At 31.0% G+C, this 23293-nt stretch overlaps 1 protein-coding gene across 1 annotated transcript; it reads left to right on the forward strand.

The window, feature by feature from the left end:
- Nucleotides 1-204: 204 nt before the first annotated feature.
- On the forward strand, nucleotides 205-22320 carry LOC129222681 (dihydrolipoyl dehydrogenase, mitochondrial-like). Its single transcript, XM_054857211.1, has 14 exons — nucleotides 205-320; nucleotides 1158-1233; nucleotides 2143-2222; nucleotides 5458-5593; nucleotides 6872-6972; nucleotides 8298-8441; nucleotides 12069-12170; nucleotides 12807-13031; nucleotides 14182-14318; nucleotides 15132-15193; nucleotides 15582-15709; nucleotides 17463-17600; nucleotides 20366-20455; nucleotides 22078-22320. Exons 1-14 carry the CDS (start codon nucleotides 273-275, stop codon nucleotides 22141-22143), a joined length of 1533 nt encoding a protein of 510 aa, XP_054713186.1. The 5' UTR covers nucleotides 205-272; the 3' UTR covers nucleotides 22144-22320.
- Nucleotides 22321-23293: the final 973 nt, after the last annotated feature.

Raw genomic sequence — 23293 nt, forward strand, 5'->3', positions numbered from 1 at the left:
AACCAGTTTATTTTCTGCCCAAATTAATGAAGAAATCAATAACCAGTAAAAAAAGAAAGAAAATGAAAGTATCCCTTTAGTATCAAAATTTATTATGTGATTGATTGTTAAAAATTAAAACTAAATTGCAGCTAAAAATAGTTTTTGTGATACACAAAATTACGCACTTTTGCTTAGTTTTTGGTGGCAACCCATCCTTTTAAATTGTCCTTCACTTTCGGAAACAGCAGCAGCGAAGAGCGGTGAATCGTTTCTGCAAATTTTAAGTCAAGATGCAAGCCGGATTGTGTTTATACACGAAATTTGTTCCTATATACAGAGTGAGAAAATTGTTAGCGTATTAATGTAATAAACATTTGTGCCAAAAGACTGGGTTAAATTCGATGCTGGGTTTATAAATTCATATTTTAAACATACATGCGATTTCCTCTACCTAACTTTCCGACCCAAATACTGTTTATTTAAAACGATTAATGCAATGAGATTATATGTAGCACATGGCGCATGAGTAAACATTAAAAGCGCTGAACTTTTTATACTTTAAAAATATATGTATATATCTATCACTCCCTTTTTTTTATTGTCAAGGTATACCAGATGAAAAGCTATACTATAAAGTATGAAGTTCGACGTTAAGATTAAAAAAAAAATACCGATAAGATCCGTAAACCATAAGGTTCCTTGGCTAAACCCAAAATAAGTGAAATAATTTTGGTTTTAGGTGGAAATAGTAACTTGATGAAATGTGGAACCTGCAAAGTTGTGCTTTATATGGTTTATACCAAGTGCCACCTTTTAAATTGGTTATAAGTTTTGGTTTAAAAGTTACTTTTAAATCGTTTTTGTTGACATGGGAAAAGGATTAAAAATTACTAAACGAAGAATTATAAGCATGGCATATACTGACACCCTGGCTGCGAAATGCCTTTTTTTCTTCTCCCCCCCCCCTTTTCATTTTTTTTCGATGTCATAAAAACGTTTAAACCTGTGAAGTATTATGGTGCAAACCACAAATTCATATGACAATTTGTTGGTTTTCTATGAATTTTTTTAATGTGTCAAGGACTTTTCGGACACTGTATCTTATTTTCGGAATTTGTAAAAAATATAATGAGTTTTCTCCTCTTAATGACAGATTTTACCTTATCCCTTTTCAGTGCTCCAGTATCCATGTCAGAAATAAGCTACCTTCTTTAACTGCTGCTCACAATAGATATTTTTCTAGTGAATCAGGTATGAATATCTTTTTAATTTATATGTAATATGTTTCTACTTTAATAAATTTTGTCAAAATTTATGATTTTTATTTCAATTGTATTTAGACAGTTATAAATCTTGAATCTGTTAATTTTGTGATTTATTCTATTTCTTATTTTACATAAAAGTTACGCAGAAAATAAGTTTTTGCATATTCAAGTCCAAAAAGCAGGGGTGTTCATCCCCTCCAAAAGCATGGGCTCACCCCCAGGCCCTAGTTATCGCAATGCTTGCGCAGGGCCGGATTTGGAAGTGTGGAGGCCCCTAATCAGGGTTTGAAAAAATCGTCATATTTTCAAAAATATCCGATACTTTGATATATATCCGAATATTTTTATATCTATGTATATATCTTATATTTTCAACCTGTGGAAGTTAGGAAATTTTGTAAAAATTTTATTGTGGGGGGCCCCTTTGTTGTTGAGGCCCTGTGGCAGTAGCCCCACCGGCCTGCCCTCCCCTAAATCCGGCCCTGTGCTTGCATGAGCTTACTTCCGTGGACGAGCATATTTGCATGCAAAAGCATACTTACGTGCCATAGTTGGACTTTGGATTGACCAAATCTGGTTTAGATCTGGACAGATGGTTTTTAAAGTCCAAAATCGTCCGAAAGTGTCTTAAACTGCCCAAAAGTATGTAAAGCTAAATGGGTGTAATCTAATCAGTTAGTATTTACTGCAATATTTGTCATGCATAAGTATAAATATTAATAAATTTTCATAATGAGTATTTGATAATATTTTTCCCGAAAATGTTCATTTAAAAAATATTTTACTTTAAAAAATGTATTCTAATAATTGTTTTTTTAATTAAATATTAAAACAAGCAAGATATAATTTCAAATTTTGCTGAAGTTCTAACTTTGTTTTCTTTATTTTGTTTTAGGAGAATTTGATTTGGTAGTTATAGGTTCTGGTCCAGGTGGTTATGTTGCTGCTATTAAAGCAGCACAACTTGGCTTGAAAGTGAGTTTTTTCTTACTTATTATTTGAGTTCAATATTTTAAGTTTCAATGAAACATTTTAAAATAGTTGACTTGGTATTTATTAGGTGTTTGTGTGGATCAAAAGTTATAAAAAGTTACAGCAAATTTTCTTTTCTGGAGCTGTTTCTTTTTTTCTTCGCAATCAATCCTTACTAACATTAAAAATTCAAAAGTGACTTTGTATATTTGTGTGTTAGTAATTCTTTCAAGCCTTAAATACTCAACTGATCATTATGAAATTTTGCATACACATTGTCAGGGGTGCAGAATAGAACATAGGCTACCTTTCATCCAAAAAAAAAAGTATTCTGTGATTTTTATTCTAATTTTATAGAAAATCATTAATTTGAGTATCTCATTCAAAAATAAGGCATTTTTGTTTGATTTTTGCAGCATTTTAAAACCCTTAAAAAGCTGCACTATATGAACTTTACCCGAAGTTTGAGGGATAATTACAGCACCCCGCACTTATTTCGAAATTCGATTGCACCCGCTTCTATAATACTAGCTCGCTTTTCTTTGCTATGTGTTTTTATCATTTGGATATTTGTAATTATGAGTTTAACATTATTTTTAACCCTCATTTGACTCTAAATTTTTTAGTCATTTTGCTTCCGTGCTGGTTCAAGAGGCTCATAAAAATTATCATTAATTTTCAACAGTGTCTTTGGTTAATGAAGATTTTTGAAAATAAAATTTGTCTGAAGAATTCTTTAGGTCATTTACGGTATAGATAAAATACAGAGATCAGGGAATTTTCAAGGGTAAAATTTTTAAAAAGTTTTAAAATGTTGCAAAAATCACAAGTTAAGGATTTTTGCAGCTATTCTACAACTTTGGAGGTAATATATCTGATAATGTCTGGAAATTTAATTAGAAAGGACTTTAATTTCTATTTTATTTTTTCTGATTATTTATTTACTTTATTTATTATAAACCTAGTTTTAGTTATTATTAAACAATTGCTTGTCTCAGATTTTTTTAGAAAACTACTAACTTTTATTATTTATTGATAAAAAAAAATATTAATTAAAAAAATCAAAAGAAAAAGAAAGAAATAGAAATCAAGCTAATTTATTTAGCTGTACACCATGTAGTTTTACATCATTATTGTTGCATGTTTGAAACTTCTTATATTCTGCAAAATCGTGTTGCAATTAAAACTTTTATCAGAATTTTTAGAGATTGAAAAATTGTTGCATATCATATCAAATTTTTTGAAGAAAAAATAATAAGGCTCTCCTCTGATATGCCCCCCTCTTGGCGAGATTTTAATTTTTCGCTCGATACGAAAATCGCCAATAAGGCGATAACTTGGCAACCCTGGTTTTGCAACTTGAACGCTGGAAAGTAGTTTCTCGAAGTCTGTCTTTTTGCACGTGTCTCTGTGGTAGGAGGTAGGTGCTCATATGTTCCGCTCTTAGGGAGATTTTAAGTTGAATACTCTAAAATAAAGTTTCAATTCAAACTTTATTTTAGAGTATTCTTTTTCTTGTTGTTTTTTAATGTTAATTTAGTTGAATTTTCTATTTTAATTATGAGTTCGGTTTGTGATGTTGTCCAAATGTATCAATTGAAATTTTTGAATGAAAAATTGTGAATACAAAAATGAGGATATGTTTGTAAAGTTTTTGGAAATAATTCGCGAAATTAATTGGGTGGAGTACAAAATACAAGTAAAATAAGGTTGTTTTTTTTGGAATTTTTTTTGTCAAAACAAACATAATTTAAATATTTTTGTAAAGTAATGATAATAAAAAATGTGATAATTTCCCTAAGAGCGGAACATATGTGCACTGCCTCAGGTGAGGAAGTAAAAGAAAAGTAAAAAAGGTAAGTGAACATATTTTGAATTATTGTGTTTTTAGTGTGTTTCTGGTAGTTTGTATTTTGGTCTGGTTGGCATTTTTGTAGCACAAAAATGGTGTTAATTTCACATAAAATCTGTGACTTTATTGTATACTGAACGGAGGAGATCTGTGACTTATATCCGACTGTGATGTATATTAAAAGTCGGAGTGATAACGGACCGAGCGGGAGCGAGGTCCTGGCGAGCCCGAGGTCTCATAGTACTTTCGTAATGAGACCGAGGCAGGGCCGGCGAGCCGAGGTCTCATTACGAAAGTACTATGAGACCGAGGGCTCGTATCCCGGAGAAACAACGGAAAAAAATTAATGCATTAATTTCATTAAATAATTAATGACATAATTTGAATTTTTCCTGTTGGCGCTAAAAAAGCATCGCTAAGAACGATGTATGACATATGACGTCATACATAGTTTTCTTGGTGACGCTTTTTTGGCGCCAACAGGAAAAAGTCGCCAAGAGGGGGGTATATCAGATTTGTTCCAATAATAAATTTGTTTGCATATAAATTCTTACTTGTATAAAAATTTGTATAATTTACTGGAATTCTAAAGATATTTTCAAAAATTTTAAAATTATAAATGCATGTCCTTGGTTTCAAAATAATTAATTTAAAGCTCTGTAATTATTTCATGTGTATCACTTGTCATTGTTGCGTTAATTGTATTTTAGTTATAATATTGCTCACTGCTGAGCTAGTTACATTTCACTTAAATTTGAATTTCTAGAAACATGTGTCCAAAGCATAGAGCAGATAGTTGCACTTTAGTTTTCACAAAACACTAATTTAGATAGTCTTGTGAAAAATTAATGTTTTTTTCTGGAGAAATTGCATCCCGTAATGAAAAGTTACGAGCAAAAGTCATGGATGGATTTCAAAACTCAAAATGTAGCAGATATCCTGTATAGAAAAGTATAAGACCACATTTGTCAGTTGTTTGGAATTCTACTAAAGAAAGTGATGTAATATCATCTTTTAAAAATGTTTTTCTTTATGCCGACTGTCATTTGTTATGTTAAGGAGATGTTGTTGCCACTTCTGAATTTTAAAAACAATGCATTTATATATGTATACATTGATTCTTATCCTGTGATATTTGTTGAATAATATATGTTTCCCTTTGGCCCCTCATACTGGAAAAGTTTAAATGATAATCCTGCCCATATTTTATTGTATATTTGCTTAAATAAGTGCATTCTTTCAATGAATATTTTATACAGAGTTAATTTGCGTAGTTCTTAAGGACTGGGAAGATTCAGCTTTAATTATCAAAACCTAAAACTTGAATATTTTATCCACATGTCCTCATTTTTGATGCTTATGCATTGTGTTTGTTATATTTTATAGACTGCCTGTGTTGAGAAAAATGCAACGTTGGGGGGAACTTGCTTAAATGTAGGATGCATTCCATCAAAAGCTTTGCTTCATAATTCTCACTTGTATCACATGGCTCTTCATGATTTGCAGAATCATGGTATTACATGTAAGTGCTGTTGCAATTAAATGTTATTTTTAATTTTATAATACAAATTGAAAAGGCTCTTTATTAAGATATTGAAGCATACCTTATTACTATTACTTTGTGTTTTAGGTTTACAGTCGACTCCCGCTACAATGCGATTCGACTTATGCATAGTGGCTATAACGCGAATTTTGGACAAGCAACAAATTTATAGCTAACGCAAATTATTAGTCAACAACACGAATTGTTTTTGAAGGAAATATCGGCTTTGTTATTGGCTACTAAATACTGATTTTGTACATATTATTACATCCCTTTAGCACTAGTGACAGCGAAATTTCCCACACCAAACTACTTTATACATCGTGCTATTATTGCATCAAATAACCACTCAGTATCTTTCATTTATCTTTATTTCATTCTAAATATTCAAGTTGATTAAATATAATGGCATTTTAGTGCGCTGTTTCTTCTAAAGTTTGAAGGTAGGAGAAGAAAGATAGTTTCTAACAAAAAAAAAAAAAGGTTAAAACTCTTGATGTGCTTGAACAACTATAAAACGTTGACGATAGCACGACAACAAGTATGAATGAATCTACCATAAAATCTACCATAGGTAAAAGGTCAGAACTTAGTTCCAATATTAAAGCTTGCAGATTAATATCTAAGCAAAGTACATATTATGAAGATGGAAGCTACTCTTGTGTTGTGGATTAAAGAGATCAATGAGAGGGGCTGTTGCCATAAATATAAATGTTATAAAAAGAAAAGGCAAAGCAACCATATTTAAAAATGTATTAAATAATGATAAAATCATGGAGCATCATCTTCATTTTTTAACTCATAAATATTATTACTGTATCTACTGTACAGTACTGTTAAGGTGCAGCATATTATTATTTCTACATACTGTGCGTACCATGTTTTATTTAACTCTTTCCCTTCAATTGATCATTCATTTTGCGCATCATAAAGTAGTTCGTGTTGAATAAAGCAGCTTGTGTTATTTTTCAAATACAGTAAAAGTTCAGTTTTTTTTGTTATAAACTGATGTACAGTTGAGGGATGCTTTAAAGCAATTTGAGGGGTGTTTATAAGTATCTAAAAGAATTTCGTATGTTTCTAAAAAATATGTATGCATACATTTTTCCACAATAAGAAATTTCGACTTACGAGAGGAGTTTTGGAACGCATCCCTCGCGTAAGTCGGGACTGTATTACATTTTAAAAATATTGCCAGTAACAGCTAAATCATTTTTATTTGTATGATACTCAGTTAACTGAATGAATTTAATTCAGGTGAAGGTGTAAAACTGGATCTAAATAAAATGATGGAGCAAAAAAGTACAGCTGTGAAATCCTTAACATCTGGAATCGCTCATCTTTTTAAGCAGAATAAAGTAAGTAATTAATGTTATGTCTTGTTGAAAATTGAATTATTTTCGTATTAACTGTGTGTGTAGTTGCTTTTATCTTTCAATCATTATATACTGAAACCTGTGTAAGTTGACTACTTGTGGTGCAGTTGTTTAGTGGTATACAGAGTATACAGTGGTGTATGTGCCTCTCTAGGCGGATGCGTTAAGCAGTCCTGGCCGTATAAATATAGCCCTCCAAAATACTACCATTTGCATTGTGCTGTTACCTGTAAAATAATTCTGAAAGCTTTAGGATACAATATTTTCTATTTACATTTTTTTCTCTTATTCTTTGTTATGTGAAAGTAAACAGTTTTTTAGACAGCAAAAATTGCACTTATTTTCCTCCTAATGCCTTACATAACTTTGCGCACCCATGTAAGAAACTGGCATTGGGGAGTAAGCATTTTCTAGTTTTTCTGCAATATGTTGTTGATTTGGATAGGTAAATTATAATTTTACATTAAATATCCACCATCTTGTTAGTAGCAGTGAATATTTAAAGTTACCATAAATATTTAAAAATCATTGACTACAGTTTGTGTTTTAACTACACTTCAATTCAGTAACACATAACACTTCTTAGAGCACAACTCTTTCTTATTTTTATTTTTCAAATTTTTTTACCTAATCTTAAAAAGATTAACAATTTCTCTTATCAGTTTGAAATTTTTAGGCTTTATATTTGTTGGATGGAACATTAAAAGGTGTGATAAAATTATTCCAAATAGTTTGTTGATTTTTGATGCTTTGTATTTTAAAAACAGGCATGATTAATCACTCTTTATTATTTGATTTCAAATCAAGGTATTTTTAATAATTTATGTTACAATATTTATTATTATTGACTTTGCTTAGAGATTTCAGAAATCTTTGATATTTATAATTCAACATAGACTATGAATTTTCTTTTCCCGTATAAATATTTCTTTGAGTTTTCAAGACTTAAAATGTGTATAAACAGTTCAATGTTACAAAACATCAACATGTTTGAGGCAATGTATCAATGCCATCAGTGTTTTAATTTCAAACATTGATGTTGTGAAACATCTATGTTTTTCACCAATGCTGCATCTCCAACAGAGATTAGACTTTGCAAATGACAGAAAGTGAAAAATTTTCAAAAGATTGAGGGGCTATATTACCAAACTAATCACTCAAGATCTGCGCTCTTGTTTTTTCATCAACATAAAAATGCAATGTGTGCCAAATTGTATAACATGCTGAGAACATGGGTTATGTATACAAGGCTGGATGAATTGATGTAGGATTACCCAAAGGATACTTGATCAATATATTTATTGCAGGTCGCTCATTATCAAGGTCATGGAAAAATCAATAGTAAAAATGAAGTTGCAGCCGTGAAACCTGACGGCTCTAGTGACATTATCAAAACAAAGAATATTTTGATTGCAACTGGCTCAGAAGTTACTCCTTTCCCTGGCATTGAAGTAAGTAAAACTTTTCAATATGCTCAATAATTTGTGTCATTTCCTTTTTAACCGACTTCAAAAAGGAGGCAGTTATCAGTACATAACGTATGTATGTTTTTTTTTTTTGTTTGTCCACTCACTGCTTCTCACCTAGTGAACCGATTTTGATGATTCTTTTTAATAGCTAGGGGATGGTTCAACTTAGGTCCCATTACTTTGTTTGATGATATTTGTTCATTAGAAAAAAAGTTATGGGTAAAAAACAGTCAATTTCATGCAATTTCCCTCTTCAGATCCATACGGGTTTGGGAGGGGAACCTTTTTAGAAATTATGTTCATCGAGGGTGTATGAAATGTATTATGTTTTTGAAATTACAGTAGAATCTTGTTTATCCAGCCCTCGTTCGTCCGTAACAAATTTTCCGAAAAAACATTTTTATCATTACATAAGTAACAATTTTAAATTATGCTAGCAATAACATAGCTATAATGCGCCAAACGTTCACTCTTTCATTCATTAAATGAAAAGCTCCTGTACAGATTTTACAATAAATGACGGTGGTCTGAATCGCATTTTAGGCCTATTTTTTTGGTGATGTAAATGGAAGACAGGGAGCAGTAATTTTCTGTCAAAATGTTTTTGAAAATTGAAACTGGTGATGTTATGGAGTAGAGTGCCAAGTTGGTAGAAAGAAAGCAGAAAAGTGACTATCTTTTGGAAATGTTTTAGAAATATATTCTCTTTGAAAATACACTTTTAAAGTTATTTGTAATGATCTTAGAAAAGGATGTGGGAATCAAGGTTTTCTCTCCGAAATTTTGCAGAGCAAAAGAACGAAAAGTGAAGTTTTAAGCTTTCTTTGGTTTCTTAAAGAGATCATGACACTCTTTTGGCACCACGCTTGGGCTCTATCAATACACTTGAATTTGCCACTCATAGCAAGGGTCCTGGCTGGTTTACCCCAGACCCAACAGTGGTCAGATTCAAGGTATTTTGGAATATTTTTGTGTAAACATTTCCCTAGCAGTGATAATTCACATTTTTGGTCATTTACTGAACCGTCTTTGATAGGGTGGTTTAGTTGTGACATCAATTACACAGTCATCTGAGACAAAACCCTCAGAATTATCTAGGATTTTGAGAATGGAACGTTCTTGTTTCTGCTTCTTGGATCCTCCCCCCTCCGGTCCATAATAAAAAACCATTGTTGCAAAATTGTGTTACCTTATAACAGTAATATTAATAGTGATTGTTATTAAAATGTTGCATGAAGGCTTCTCTGAAGCATGCATCAAGTTTATTCCCCGTCATTACTCTATATTGGGGGCAAACTTTACCTGGAAGCGAAGAGAATCACCTATGCAAATAATAGATATTCAGGCTAAGTAAGGAGATGTGGGATTGCGTCACAAGCAACATGTATGTTGTGGAATATAAATTAGTTTGGGAAACTGTTTATATTTAAATGGTTATAATTAAATTAGCATACAAATGAATCCCAGAGAGGAACAAGGACAAATTTTTAGTGCTAATTGCTTAAAGTTTAAGGTGTGTTTAAATTTTTTTGAAAACTAATCTGAAGTTTCGTGATGGTAACTTCGTACTATTTCTGAAATACTTTTGCACTTAAATGAAATAAAATAATTAAAAAAAAAAAAAAAAAGAACCAACTTCAAAATTGCTCTAAAAAGTGAAAAATAATTTTATCATTTGAATATCATCGATAATACTTTTAATCGTAATTCTTGAAGTTGGTGCAAAACACATAGATAAAATCATTAGTAGCCATAATTCAGCTATAACAACTAGTACAAATATAAATTTAACCGGGCCTAGTTTCTTCAATACCACTGCATACATTATGCATTGGTGACAGCATATTTGTGTAACGGTATACATGTTTCGCTCCTAATTTAAAATGATTTTCTTAAAAACTATGAACAAAATATGGTTACACATGATTTTACTTTTTGTTTTTATGCCAACTTCGAAAATTACGTTTAAAGTATTATCGATAGTGTTCAAAGAATAAAATTATTTTTCACTTTTTAGAACAATTTTGAAGTCTGTTTTTTTTTTTTTTTTTCAAAATTATTGTATAAGACTAATGTTGGAGTTTTCAAAATTCTTTTTTATTTTGAACCTGAACCATTTTGTTTGTTTTTCTAGTTTTTGTGAAACATTTTTATTCATTTTATTTTTTTATTAAAGTTTTTATACAGTTATTGTTGTAATTTTTTTATAATGCTTGCTCAGTTGAATTAAAAAAAAAAAAATCCCTTCAAATAATTTAGCTATACTTCATCTAGTTTCAAATAAATAGGAATTATAAAACTCAACTTTAGTTTCAGTTTGTGTAGCAGTATATGTTTATCTTAAGCATTTTTGTCTACCAAGTTGTACATACATACATTTTTGATTTTTGAAATTTTTATTTTCTTTGTATATTAGTAGAGAATTTTATATGGCTAAATTTTGATCATAACTAACATGTATGTGATTTTCTGTTTATTGGCAGACATTTAAATTTCAATGTTCTGATTCTCAGAACTTTGTTTTGCAATTGTACCACTTTTATAAAGTTTTAAGAAAAGTGTAGAAATTAACTAAAAACTCACTCTTGAAATAAATAGCTTCATATTTTTGCTCAGCGTGCTTTGTATTTTCCGTTGTTTAAGTGATATTAAGTATTGTAGAAAACCAAAACCACATGTTTAGAGATTGCTGCTCAGTTCTAAAAATGCTGTAAAATCAAGTCAATTTACTTTTCTACATGCAAGCAAAAACATGGATACATATTTTTAATGTTCAATATTTCTGAATTGTGAACAAGAATCAAATTTTTTGGAAACCTGGACATCAACACAAAACAATGAAAATGCTCTTGATGTTTTTGATCAAAAGACACTAAGAGCTATCTTTGGAAGAAGATTAGTTGATAATTGGTACCAGTGCTCTAATTAATGATTTTACCTTATCTTTAAGGAACCTGATCTGGTCAAATTTCGAAAAATTCAGAGATTTAAATTCGATGGCCACATTAGTAGATTGAACAGGGAATGTCCAGCACAGAAAATATTTTTGTCCATACCCACTGGATCTAAAACTAGGGTTTGACCTAGCCTCAGATGAGATGATGGCATAGAAAAGGATTTACCCCACCTGGGAGTTAATATCCGGAAGACCATTGCCAAGATGAGCAACCCGGTGATTCTTGAAAACCAGGGTCCATATAGGACCATTGTGTCCCTGAAGAAGCTATTTTTTGTGAATATCAAGTGCTTTTACTAACCTGCATACATTTCTTGAAGTAAACATTAGCCTATTAAAAAAAGGGTGTGGTACTTTTCTTGAAAGTTAGCAAAAATTTAGCCGAAAGTGTATTTAATCAAATTTTGTATTAATGTTTTAAAAATTTACTGCTCTATTTTCCTCTGAGGATCTGGTACTCATGTGCATGCATAAAAGACATAGAGGAACCGTGACTACTTCAAATATATGAGTTTTTTTTTTTAACTCACAATGAAACTTTATTTTGAAAATGAATCATTTTAAATACTCAACAACATCAATTTGTAAAGATGTGTTTGATGTGCTCTATTTCTTCAGAATATCAAGATTTCTCCTTTTGTTTTTTAACTTAGGTGGATGAGAAGCAGATTGTTTCATCTACTGGTGCATTATCACTGGAAAAGGTGCCAGAAAAACTGGTTCTTATAGGAGCAGGTGTCATTGGATTGGAATTGGTACATAATTTAATATCATTTTATGAGTTATAATTTGTAAATTTCTCAACATGCCTTTACAAAAAATAAGCTCTTGAATTGAAATTCAATATGTTTTTTTCTTGTTTTAAATTCATGCAATGCAGTTCATCTTACAGTTTGAATATAAAGTGTTTAATTAAAAATACTGCCTTTCAAAGGAAGAAATTATCATATTTGAGAAGATTGTTTTTTCTTTTTTTTTTTGTGTCTGTAATTAACAGCAGTTTTGTCAAACATATGTTTTTATGGTAGGAAATTGTGTGAAAGGATGTGTTTTACATGTATTTTAACTATCATTATTTTGTTTATATGAATGATCTGTTGCTGGAAACCTCCCCACCCCATTCCATAATAATAATAATGAAGAAAGAACGTATTTTTGCTACTAAATTTTTTTTAAATATAATTTTATTGAACTATTCTGCATACATACTTTGTACTTTATTTTTTTCCATGTGCTTAGTTGACTCTATACATTTATTCTATCTATTTTTTTTTCATGTTGAATTTTGCAAGAACGTTTTTACTAATTACTTAAGTTTTACTGCCTTTCACCTTATTAAAAACCGGTTAATGTTCATAACATGACAACCTTAATAAATATTTTGTTTCTAGGGTTCTGTCTGGAGCCGCCTCGGAGCTGAAGTTACCGCTGTAGAATTTTTGTCTAATATTGGTGGAGTGGGTATCGATCTTGATGTTGCAAAAAATTTTCAAAGGATATTGACAAAGCAGGGCCTTAAATTCAAATTGGACACAAAAGTAACTGGTGCTACAAAACAAGGAGACAAAGTTAAAGTAAACATTGAATCTGCCAAGGACCCTAACAAAAAAGAGGAGGTATACTTCTTTCTCTGCTTGAAAATTATAACTGCTTCTAGTTGAAATCATTTTAAAATCGTCTGTAATGTTAAGGAATGAGCTCTACTCCTCCCAGTAAAATAAAAAAAAAATGTTTTATTTTTAGCAATGCACTCTACTTTTTTTTTTTTTTTTTTTTTGCCTTATTAAACACAAAACTCTCATGTTTCTTTTAAGCATCTGCCCCACTTTGTATTATTTGACACAACTTAGTAGTTACACAATGTCTTTTTGTCAAAATGCATAACTGCTCATTGTGCAAACATTCACACAATTCTTATTATTATGGCAAATATTCAAATATATATATATATATATATATATATATGTTTAAATGTCAAAAAAAAATTGTGATCACTGCAATGTTTGCTCCTAATTTATTTCTTGAAAATGAACCAACAGAGAATTGCGATATTTTAGTGTGGGGGAGGGGTAATGGAATTTCATTTAAATTTGTCTCTTATAGTGAAAAAATTACCCTTATTGAGAAAAGCTATGGTAATTCAGCATTAGGGATGGATTAGAGGAGCAAATTTGCCATCTTCTCTCATTTTATATGCATGCCATCAAAAAAGAAAATTTATTCACTCGTTAAAATTCCTCCTGTATTAAGACAATATTTCTCTTTGCATTCTAGATATTTTACTTGGACATTTAAATTTTTCCTTTTTAATTTTAGGTTTTATCTTTTTATAAGCAAAAATGTTCTTTTATTAGGAAATGAAGAAATGAAATAAGCTATTATAGTTTCAATGTTTTATTTGTGTATTTGTGTTTATTATCGTATATTATTTTTTATCTTGATAATTTATGGTTTTGTTATAATTTTTGAGATTTCACTCGTTCATTATGAGTTTCCTAATTGTCATTCAGATTTTTCAGTGTTCATCAAGAATTTCTGTAAGTTTGAGTTAAAACTCGAACCTTGCTATTAATGATCAATTTTATTTTTTGAAGTTTACGTGACAGGTTTACTGAGAACTTGTACCTTGGGCATCAATTCTAATATTTTTTAACAATGCTTTGTTATGAACCATGTATTAGGTTTATGTTAAGCAGCTAATCAATGTGGAGGTAAATGTAAAATAGTAAAATTCACTTAATTATGCATGAAACATTTTTATTTCAGCTCGAATGTGATGTACTCCTTGTATGTGTTGGTCGCAGGCCTTACACAGAAAATTTAGGTCTAGAAAGTGTTGGAGTGCAAAAGGATGAAAGAGGAAGGCTTGTTGTTAACAGTCGCTTCCAAACAAGTGTGCCAAAGTGAGTAGTAATTGGGTTTATACTTGGCAGATGGAGAAGCCATCTTGATACAGAATGGCATCATGTATTCTTTTGTGTTAGTATTTGTAATTTTAAGTTTTTATTTCAACTACAAATTTAAAATGTTGTCATGTTACTGTCTTATCATTGATTTCTATAATTTTTGATAATATTTGAATCGAATGGGGCATTGGCATGTACACTCATTTCTGACATCTTATTTGTTGATATTTTTAAGCAACAGGAAGAAAATAAAGCATGATTCATTCTACTGGAGAATATATGATAAAAAGAAATTAGAGCTTTTTGTTTTCTCTTGAATCATATAATGTTCATTCAATTTTCGTGTAGTTTTCTGTTAATGCAACACTAAGTGTTTTTGCCCTTGCCTGAAGCTCTTTATACTGTCATAGTATTTTTTAGTTTTTGGACATCAGTTTTTTTGCTAGTATACAAGTGAAAGAGAAGAGGGCGCTTTGAGACAACGGCTGTAGTTTCACTCGTACAATTAAATCTCCTGGGATTCACTTAGTCCCAAAAAATAAATTTGTCTGGACATGAGTTTAAAGCTTTTTTTTTTTTTTTCGTGATTTGTTTTACTGGATTGTTCTGTATGGGCTTATAAAATAAAAATTTGTTTATTAGTGCTTTATACATTTGAATATAAAGCCCAATGGCTTTAATTCAAGTAACCAGAGAAGTGTAAATAAAACCTCAGATTTCGATTTAACACTGCACTCGCTTACATTGTGTATGTCATTATTATTATTATTTTTTGTATGTCTTTTTCAATCATTTTCTTTTTGAATTTAGCATTTATGCAATTGGAGATTGCATTCCTGGTCCAATGTTAGCTCATAAAGCTGAAGATGAAGGTATGATATTTGAAAAAAATTAGTCATAAAATTTGATTATCTGATAAAATAGAACTATGTGAATTTTTATTTCAAACTTTGAAAAATATAAGAAATACTTTGTGTTTTCTTTATTTAATGGTGTGGAACGGGAAGAAATCCAAAACTATTCACTATAGTACTGTCTTGTGTTTAGAGATTCTTCAGAAGGATAAATTTTCTTCACAAAGAGCAGCTATTTATTCTTTGTTTTAAAAACTTTTGCAATCATTTCTTTATTTGAATATTTATATTTTGCTTCATGACAATGTAGGATGTATTATGGAGTTTATACATCTTATTATATGAACTTTTAAAATGATCATAACAGTTTCGAATTTTTCAGTCTGAATATGTATATTTTTTATAGGAATATTATGTGTAGAAGGAATATCTGGTGGATCTGTTCACATAGACTACAATTGTGTTCCATCAGTAATATACACGCATCCAGAAGTTTCATGGATTGGCAAAAGTGAAGAACAGCTAAAAAAAGAAGTCTGTTATAATCTTTCATTATTAAAATATTTCTGTTTTTGAGCAATCAAGAATAGCTTATTATCCTCTCCTGACCAAAGTTGATGTTGCTTTGATTTTAGACTTCCATGACGAGTGTTTTTTTTAAAAATATTTATTTAGAGAGCAGAACTTTAATTGTCATAGTTACAAATCGTCTGCATTTAGATTTTGTTCATATTTTACTTTCAGGGCTGAACTCAAACTTTACATTAAAAAAAATATGTTTATTTAATGTAAAATTAAGTTTTTTCAGTAAAAAACACTTATATAGTTGAACATAAATAGCAAAACTTTGTCTGAGCACAAAATTTCCAGATTGCTAATTTCCATCATTTAAGATTGATTAAAAAAAAAAAAAATTAATTTGAATTTTTGGCATCTTGAATTCAAATTATGTTTTTCGCAATCACGAGCGTGTGTTTGTGTAGGCGCATGTGTGTGGGTGCGTGGGTGCGTAAGTGTATGTATGCATGTGTGTGAGTGAGTGTTGTGTACGTGCGTGTGCGTGTAGGTGTTCGTGTGTGTGTGTGTAGGCGTTTGTGTGTGTGTGTAGGCGTTCGTGTGTGTGTGTGTGTGTAGGCGTTCATGTGTGTGTGTGGGCGTTCGTGTGTGTGTGTGTGTGTGTGTGTAGGCGTTCGTGTGTGTGTGTGTGTAGGCGTTCGTGTGTGTGGGACATGGACGCCACCGCCCAGCAAAAGTGGATTCCGGGGGACAGTGCTCAGGACCAGCCGCGCCGCCGCCGGTGGATGGTGGTGCTGCAGGCCAGGTCCAAGCTGAGAAAGGAACCACAACGCCAAAGACAGTCAAATGAAAGCAATAAGCAACCGTGATTGCTCAAAAAGCATAGCGTTTTCGCTTTAAATAATCTTTTGTGATAAGTGTACTGGTGGATATCGGCCGTAAAATCTTTATCTTTATTACCACATCCTAATTACCATGTCATTTTTTATGGCTATGCATCATAATTACCTATTCTAAAAAAATACCAGTCATAATATGACCGGTACAAATTTCTTGGCCATTGCTATTCCATTCATAGAAACAAGAAACCCAACAATTAAGGTCCTATTACAATTTGTGATTGCCAAATATAATTTGAATTCAAAACATCTAAGTTCAAAGAAATATGTTTTTCTTTAATAGTTTAATTTAGAAAATAGATTTAATTTGAAGTTGTAACTGGCAATTTCCAGCAACTTAATGTATTTGGAGTTCTGAATTGAAATCAGACTCAACTCCAAAAAAAAAAAAAAAAAAACTTCTTGCTCCATGCAAATGTCTGTTTTGTTTTTCATTCATACTTTTATTAAAATGGTTTAGATTTTTTGAGTATAATAATTATTATTATTTTTTGGTTAAAGATTTGATAAGCTAGCACCCATTAAAAAAAAAAAAAATACATGCTTATGTGTGTCTTCATTATGTTTTTTTTATAAATCTTTCCTGCAATTTCTGGTATAATCTGAATCTCTCTCCTGTTATTTTTTTGTGTGTGATTAAGTAAAATTAATTGATCAAAAGCTCAGAAATGTCTTCATGCATTCTGAGAAGTTTGCAAGAATTGTTGCACATTGCTAGTTACTGAAAGCAATTTACATGAACAATTAGATCTATCTTTCCTACACTGATTATTACTAATTAGAATAAGATATTTTAACTATGCAATGCATATAAATATTTTACATATTTGTTAACTGTCACAAATTAAAATATGAAATATTAAATGTTTTAGGGCATTGCATACAAAGTTGGAAAATTTCCAATGGCTGCAAATAGTAGAGCAAAAACTAATGCAGAAACAGACGGTTTTGTCAAAATACTGTCAGATAAAACAACAGACCGAATTCTGGGTGCACACCTTATTTGCTGGGTAAGATAATGTTTTGTGTTTTACTTTATGTTGAATGTCACTAATTTTGAAGTTTCTATTTCATTGGTTTGGTTAGTAGTGCTTTTCTTTCTTTCCTGTTTTAATTTTATTAATATTTGTGATACTTGGATGTGAAGATGATCCAAATTATAAAATATTTAATCTATACCAAGTTTATTTACTACAGTAATGTGCCGTCATATAATGTTGCCTCAAAGAAGCAGTAAGATATCCAACAGCAGTAAGACATTTGCTCATATCCTTGTTGCCCTGAGGCGACAGTATTCTATTGTTTTAAATGTGACAGGACTGATTCAGTTAAAACATCATGATCTCATGATCTACAGTGAACTCTATCTGTTCTGAACAGTCGTGGGACCGAACAAAAGTTCAGATAATGGGGGTGTTCATTCATTACAGTGGGAGCCAGTGCAATGTGCAATGTGAGCTCAGTAAGACCTGAACTCTCAAGGTTATTTATTTCTTTTTTATGCAAAAAGTTTTACGTAACATTCAACAATAAAATATTACAATGCAGCTATTGTACAAAAATAAAGAGTAATTCTTAATCCGTTTTTGCGTTGTGTATTCTCATGCAAGGTACGTGTTATCATCCTAGTGAAAATGTTTCCTGGTGATTCTCAGCCACATTTCTTGAAGGTAATTGTACTTGGAAGGTTTTGAATTCCTCTTTTGGGATTCAATTATTGAATTCTTGAAATATACATAGTTCAGTGGCAGAAATTTCAGGCTCATACTCTTCAATCATTGTGATAAGACTGTGAATGTATTTCAGACTTTTCAGCGGTAATAACTGAACAGGATTAAAAATATCATTCATATTACCGGGGTGTTCATATTATAGGATGTTCAGAGTACAGAAAGGTCAGCCTATGTTAAGTTTGTGGAGTTTTGCCGGGACAATCAAAATGTGTTCAGAATAATGGGGTGTTCCACTGTATGTCTACAGTGTTGCTAAAGATTTTGTGCCATTATTTTCTCAAGTTGCTGAAACTCTCAATCAATCTCAACTTGGCATCTTTTAAACTGGAGTCATTCCCTTTTACTGTTATCATGGTTTCGGTGATCACAGGTGACCTGTTTTGATATTTACAGACATAACTGCCAGTGTAGATTTCCTGTGCATGACAATTAAAAGAAACTCCAAAAACTAAATTAACAACACATGCATACAAAACATATATAATTACAAGAAGGGGCCATGAAGCAGTGTGGTGTTTAAAAAGGGGCACAAGTCGAAAAAGATTGAGAAAACCTAGGCTACTAGGGCGAATCCAGAAATTCTTCAAGGAGAGGGCGATTGATTTCAGATGCCCTTTTATAAATTTCCAAACCTTGACTTTCTAACATTGTCTCAAATAAGGAGTTTTCTTTTCCTAGCACTCCCGTTTCTATGAAATTCCGATAGAGTGTACTGAGCCTTACCTTAACATCATCAAATGTGTCCCATAATTGCTTTTTTTTAAAAAAACTTTTCGAGAGAGAGCACCTGAATGGAAGATCGTGTAAAGTTGAGTGTTTCAAACTTTGTAAATCTTCCTGCACTAATTACTGATCCCTATCACTAGAGTGTTAAGAGAAGTCCTACAATTGCGTTTTCAAGACTACTATTCTGGAAAAATTCCAAGGAAGAGCCCTTTTTTTTCGAAATACTATTGAAGATTGTCTAAAATAAAGTTTTTGAAACTTCAGTATATCGAAAATACGCTGCGAGAGTTCCTGTATGGCAGTTCTAAGAGGGGGTGATTGCCCCCATCACCTCTCCCTTGTATCCGTCCCTGCTGGGCTAAACAAGAAATAGTGGTAGATACGGGGGGCTCTGGAGTAGGATATGATATGCTCTAAGTCACTAATTGAAAACAATTCCCAACAAGAAAAAATGTTGCTTTATAAAATTTCAGTTTAACCTATCAAAACATTAATACTTCATTTTAATTGAAGAATTTAAACTGGTTCTGATCTTTATTTTTTACAAATTTTATTAAATTGTTTTATGATTTTTTTTAAATTTCGCTTTTAGAATTATTCATGAAGTACTTCTGTAGTTATTATGCGATTTTTAATGTATATTTCCATTATAAAATAATCAAATCATGAATCATCCTTGTAAACTGAAACAATATTGCCTTTGTCCTGGATTTATACATTTTCAAATTTAACGTTATTTGGATCAAACTTGCATTGAAAACGCCACACATGGGTTTCAGAGTTACAAGGAACACTTTATTAATTGCAAAAAATTGGAACTAAGATATATTTTCCTATTGATCTTGCAGAGCTCTTTTTTTTTTGCTCTAATGACCATTTTGTAACTCTGAAACATATGCAAGCAATTATTTTTATTGAATATTTCAAAGGATACTCCTATCCCATATTTTATTATTAGGTCATTTCACAGTATTTTTTGACATTTATGTAGAGTCCGTAACATGACTTGTTTTGCTATACTATCTAATTTACTGTTCGGTTAGCATATTATTTTATTTTGGATTTTTCCTACCAACACACAAACTCAAATTAAAATAATGGTCTAATCAAACAGTAAGTTAAATAATTATGGCAGAAAAAATGCCACGTTACGGACTCTATTACCTTTAAAGTTTTGACAAATTCCAGTTTTATTTTTGAATAAAATTTCAAAATGAAATTTTACTATTTTTTAAATTTATATTTGAAATTATTCATTACTTTAATTCTTAGTGATATCTTCAATTTGATAATCTGTAAAAAAAATCTTTTTGTAGGGTGCTGGAGAACTTATTAATGAAGCAGCCCTTGCTATGGAATATGGCGCATCGTCTGAAGATATTGCTCGTGTTTGTCATGCTCACCCGGTAGGTTGTATAATGCTTTTCTCATTACTGGAAAAATAAATACTGGGAAAAGGAGTGAAAAGGGAAAATAATGTTCCCAATGTAATATATTTTAATAACACAGAAAAGGCAAGTGTTGGAGGAATATTTGCATTTTATTTATGTTTTTGATCATAATTTAGAAAACTTAGAGGGCCATTCATCAATTATGCAAGGATGATTTTGTCAATTTTTGACCCACCCCCCTACTTCCATGTAAGGGTACGTTACATTTTTCTAACCCCTCCCACCTATTCTTATGTAAGATTCTGTTTCGTTTTTCGAAATAATAAAAAGGATCAGTTACACTAAATCTCCCAGTTTGACGTAAGTCAAAGATTTTTATTTTTCAAAAATATTATATGATGCGATACTAATTAAAAATAAAACATGTCATACATTTTTCGATTTGTTTATTATATTTCACACTATTTGTTCTTTGTAAAACAAGTAAAAAAACAGCTCATCCTAATATGTTTTTAACCTTCCAGGCGCAAATGAAATATGATCCCTGCCAAACCACTTGACTGCACAATTTGTAATATAAACTATTGACTTGGAAAATATTATGTAAGAATGGGTTTGCTTCCCCCTAAAGTAAGGGTATGTAGAGATTTTTCTACCCCCCACCCCAGGACCCTTACATAATTAATGAATGGCCTCTTATTTTCAATTTTGTCACAAGTGACAGAACACATGGTTTTTGAGCCAAAATATTTAGATTTCACTGGGTAAAATGTTGATACAAGGTCAGAAATCCTCCCCCTCTTATCTCCAAATATAAGTTAGTAGTATTTATAACACTTAGGTAACTTATTTTAAATGTAAATAAATATATATCTCTAGTCCCCCCCCTCAAGGTTATATTCATTTATTTGGTGTGGATTTCAATTGAGGAGTTAATACATTAACATCTCATTACAACAAATTACCTATGCATTGGAATATTCATTTGAATTAAATAAATATTCAGCCCCATTTTAATTGCCCTTACATTGCTTGAATTCCATCACAATGAAAGAAATTTGCTATGCTTAAAATTTTTCATATTATAACACCAGATGGACGAGTCCAACTACATATTGATTTGGAGCATAATGATATGATTGACTGTATAGAGTTAAAATGTGGTTTACATCTTACTAGGGCTATTTTGATTTTTTTGATTGATAATAAATAGAAATTCCATAGAATTAGTAAAATATGATATATTCCTCCATCCCAAATTGTGCTTTTAATAATATGGGATGTCATATTTAAGAAAAGATCTTATATCACATCAGCATAAGCAAAATATACTATTGTATAACATTATAATTTTCATATGATTCAGATAAATGTATTCTTTTTGTTTTACTACCTCAAAAAAAAAAAAAAAAATCATATGTCTTTTATTACGATATTCACGGTAGCATGTGTACACTTTAACCAAAAAAGGTGATATTATTTAATTTTACATATTCTTTAATGTTTGCTATATACAAAATAATTATTCAAATTTTTTTACTTGTGTGAGAATGTAACCATTGATATAAATGTAATCATGATTAATCCTATGCATTTATGTTTCTGTATAGTTATTATTAATTATTCTTTATGTTTAGACTGTTTCTGAAGCCTTCAGAGAAGCAAACTTGTCTGCATACTTTGGGCGTCCCATAAATTTTTGAAATGGCGGAATTTAGTGCAAATAAATATGGACTTCATGTATAATGTTGTACAAATATGGACAAAATATAAGTCATCCTCTGAGGCACTGCCGCAGTGTGTATAGTTCTGCAATTTGCCGATATTGTTACTCTAGCGATTGTTTTGTTAAAAATAAAGTTGTGTTTATATATACTGTTTATTTTTGTTTTCAAGAATTTTATTGTGTTTAAAATTATTGATTAACAAAGTGTATATGTTTTATCATGTGTAATGTTAAACTGACATTCATTAAATAGCTTTATCAACTTTATTATATTAAAATAGCATTGGTGTCACACCATTAAACATTTGAATTATCAAAATAGTGTTAGCTTCGAATCTCACTTTTGTTTAACATGTTGACTGCCAACTTCAAGATATTGTCTAACCACGGATTGTATTGAAAGGCAAACATCCGGTTTACATGCGGAAATGGAAGCATCAATTAGTTTTCAGGGATGTCAGATTTTGCAGATGTATGTTAGCCTCTAAATCAAGCAGAGACTCATTCAAATAAGCCAAATAAGCACATAAAAATTTTATTTTTCCCCTCATTCAGATGGAGTCGCCTTAACTGGATGTTTGCCAATTCCATACAATCCCTGGTCAAACAGTAACTAGTAGATTGCATTTTTTTTTGACGCAAGCTACGAGTTATCTTGAACTTGTTTACTGGTCATTTTTGGGCTGCTAGGATTAAACTCGGAACATATCAGTGCTAATATCGACAGATGACTTCTGGGGGGAAAAATCTATGCTGTCTTGCACAAACAAAAACTTTATTAAAAGTTGAACAAAAGATACAATTATAAAAATTAATTCAAATTCAAGAAATAAAATAATAGTTTATTTTTTGTGAAACTTCCAGAAACAATCTTCCTCACAAAGGGCTAGTTTCCCTTTACAAGCTGGACAGAAGTGACGCTTTTTTCTCAGTTTTTTTTTGCTTGGGGTACATGAAGACATGACTTTGTCGGACGTTGTTTTTTCGGAGAGGTGGTTTCATTTTTTATGCTTTTTGATAACTGTGCTCTATGATTAGAGTTTTTAATAGTATAATGTGATTAAATCAAATGGTAATTTTAGGCCAGATTTCTGAAAATTTCTGTTGCAGTCAACAGGTTAAGAGAT

Source organism: Uloborus diversus, chromosome 5 (assembly GCF_026930045.1).
Source record: "Uloborus diversus isolate 005 chromosome 5, Udiv.v.3.1, whole genome shotgun sequence".
Taxonomy (NCBI): domain Eukaryota; kingdom Metazoa; phylum Arthropoda; class Arachnida; order Araneae; family Uloboridae; genus Uloborus; species Uloborus diversus.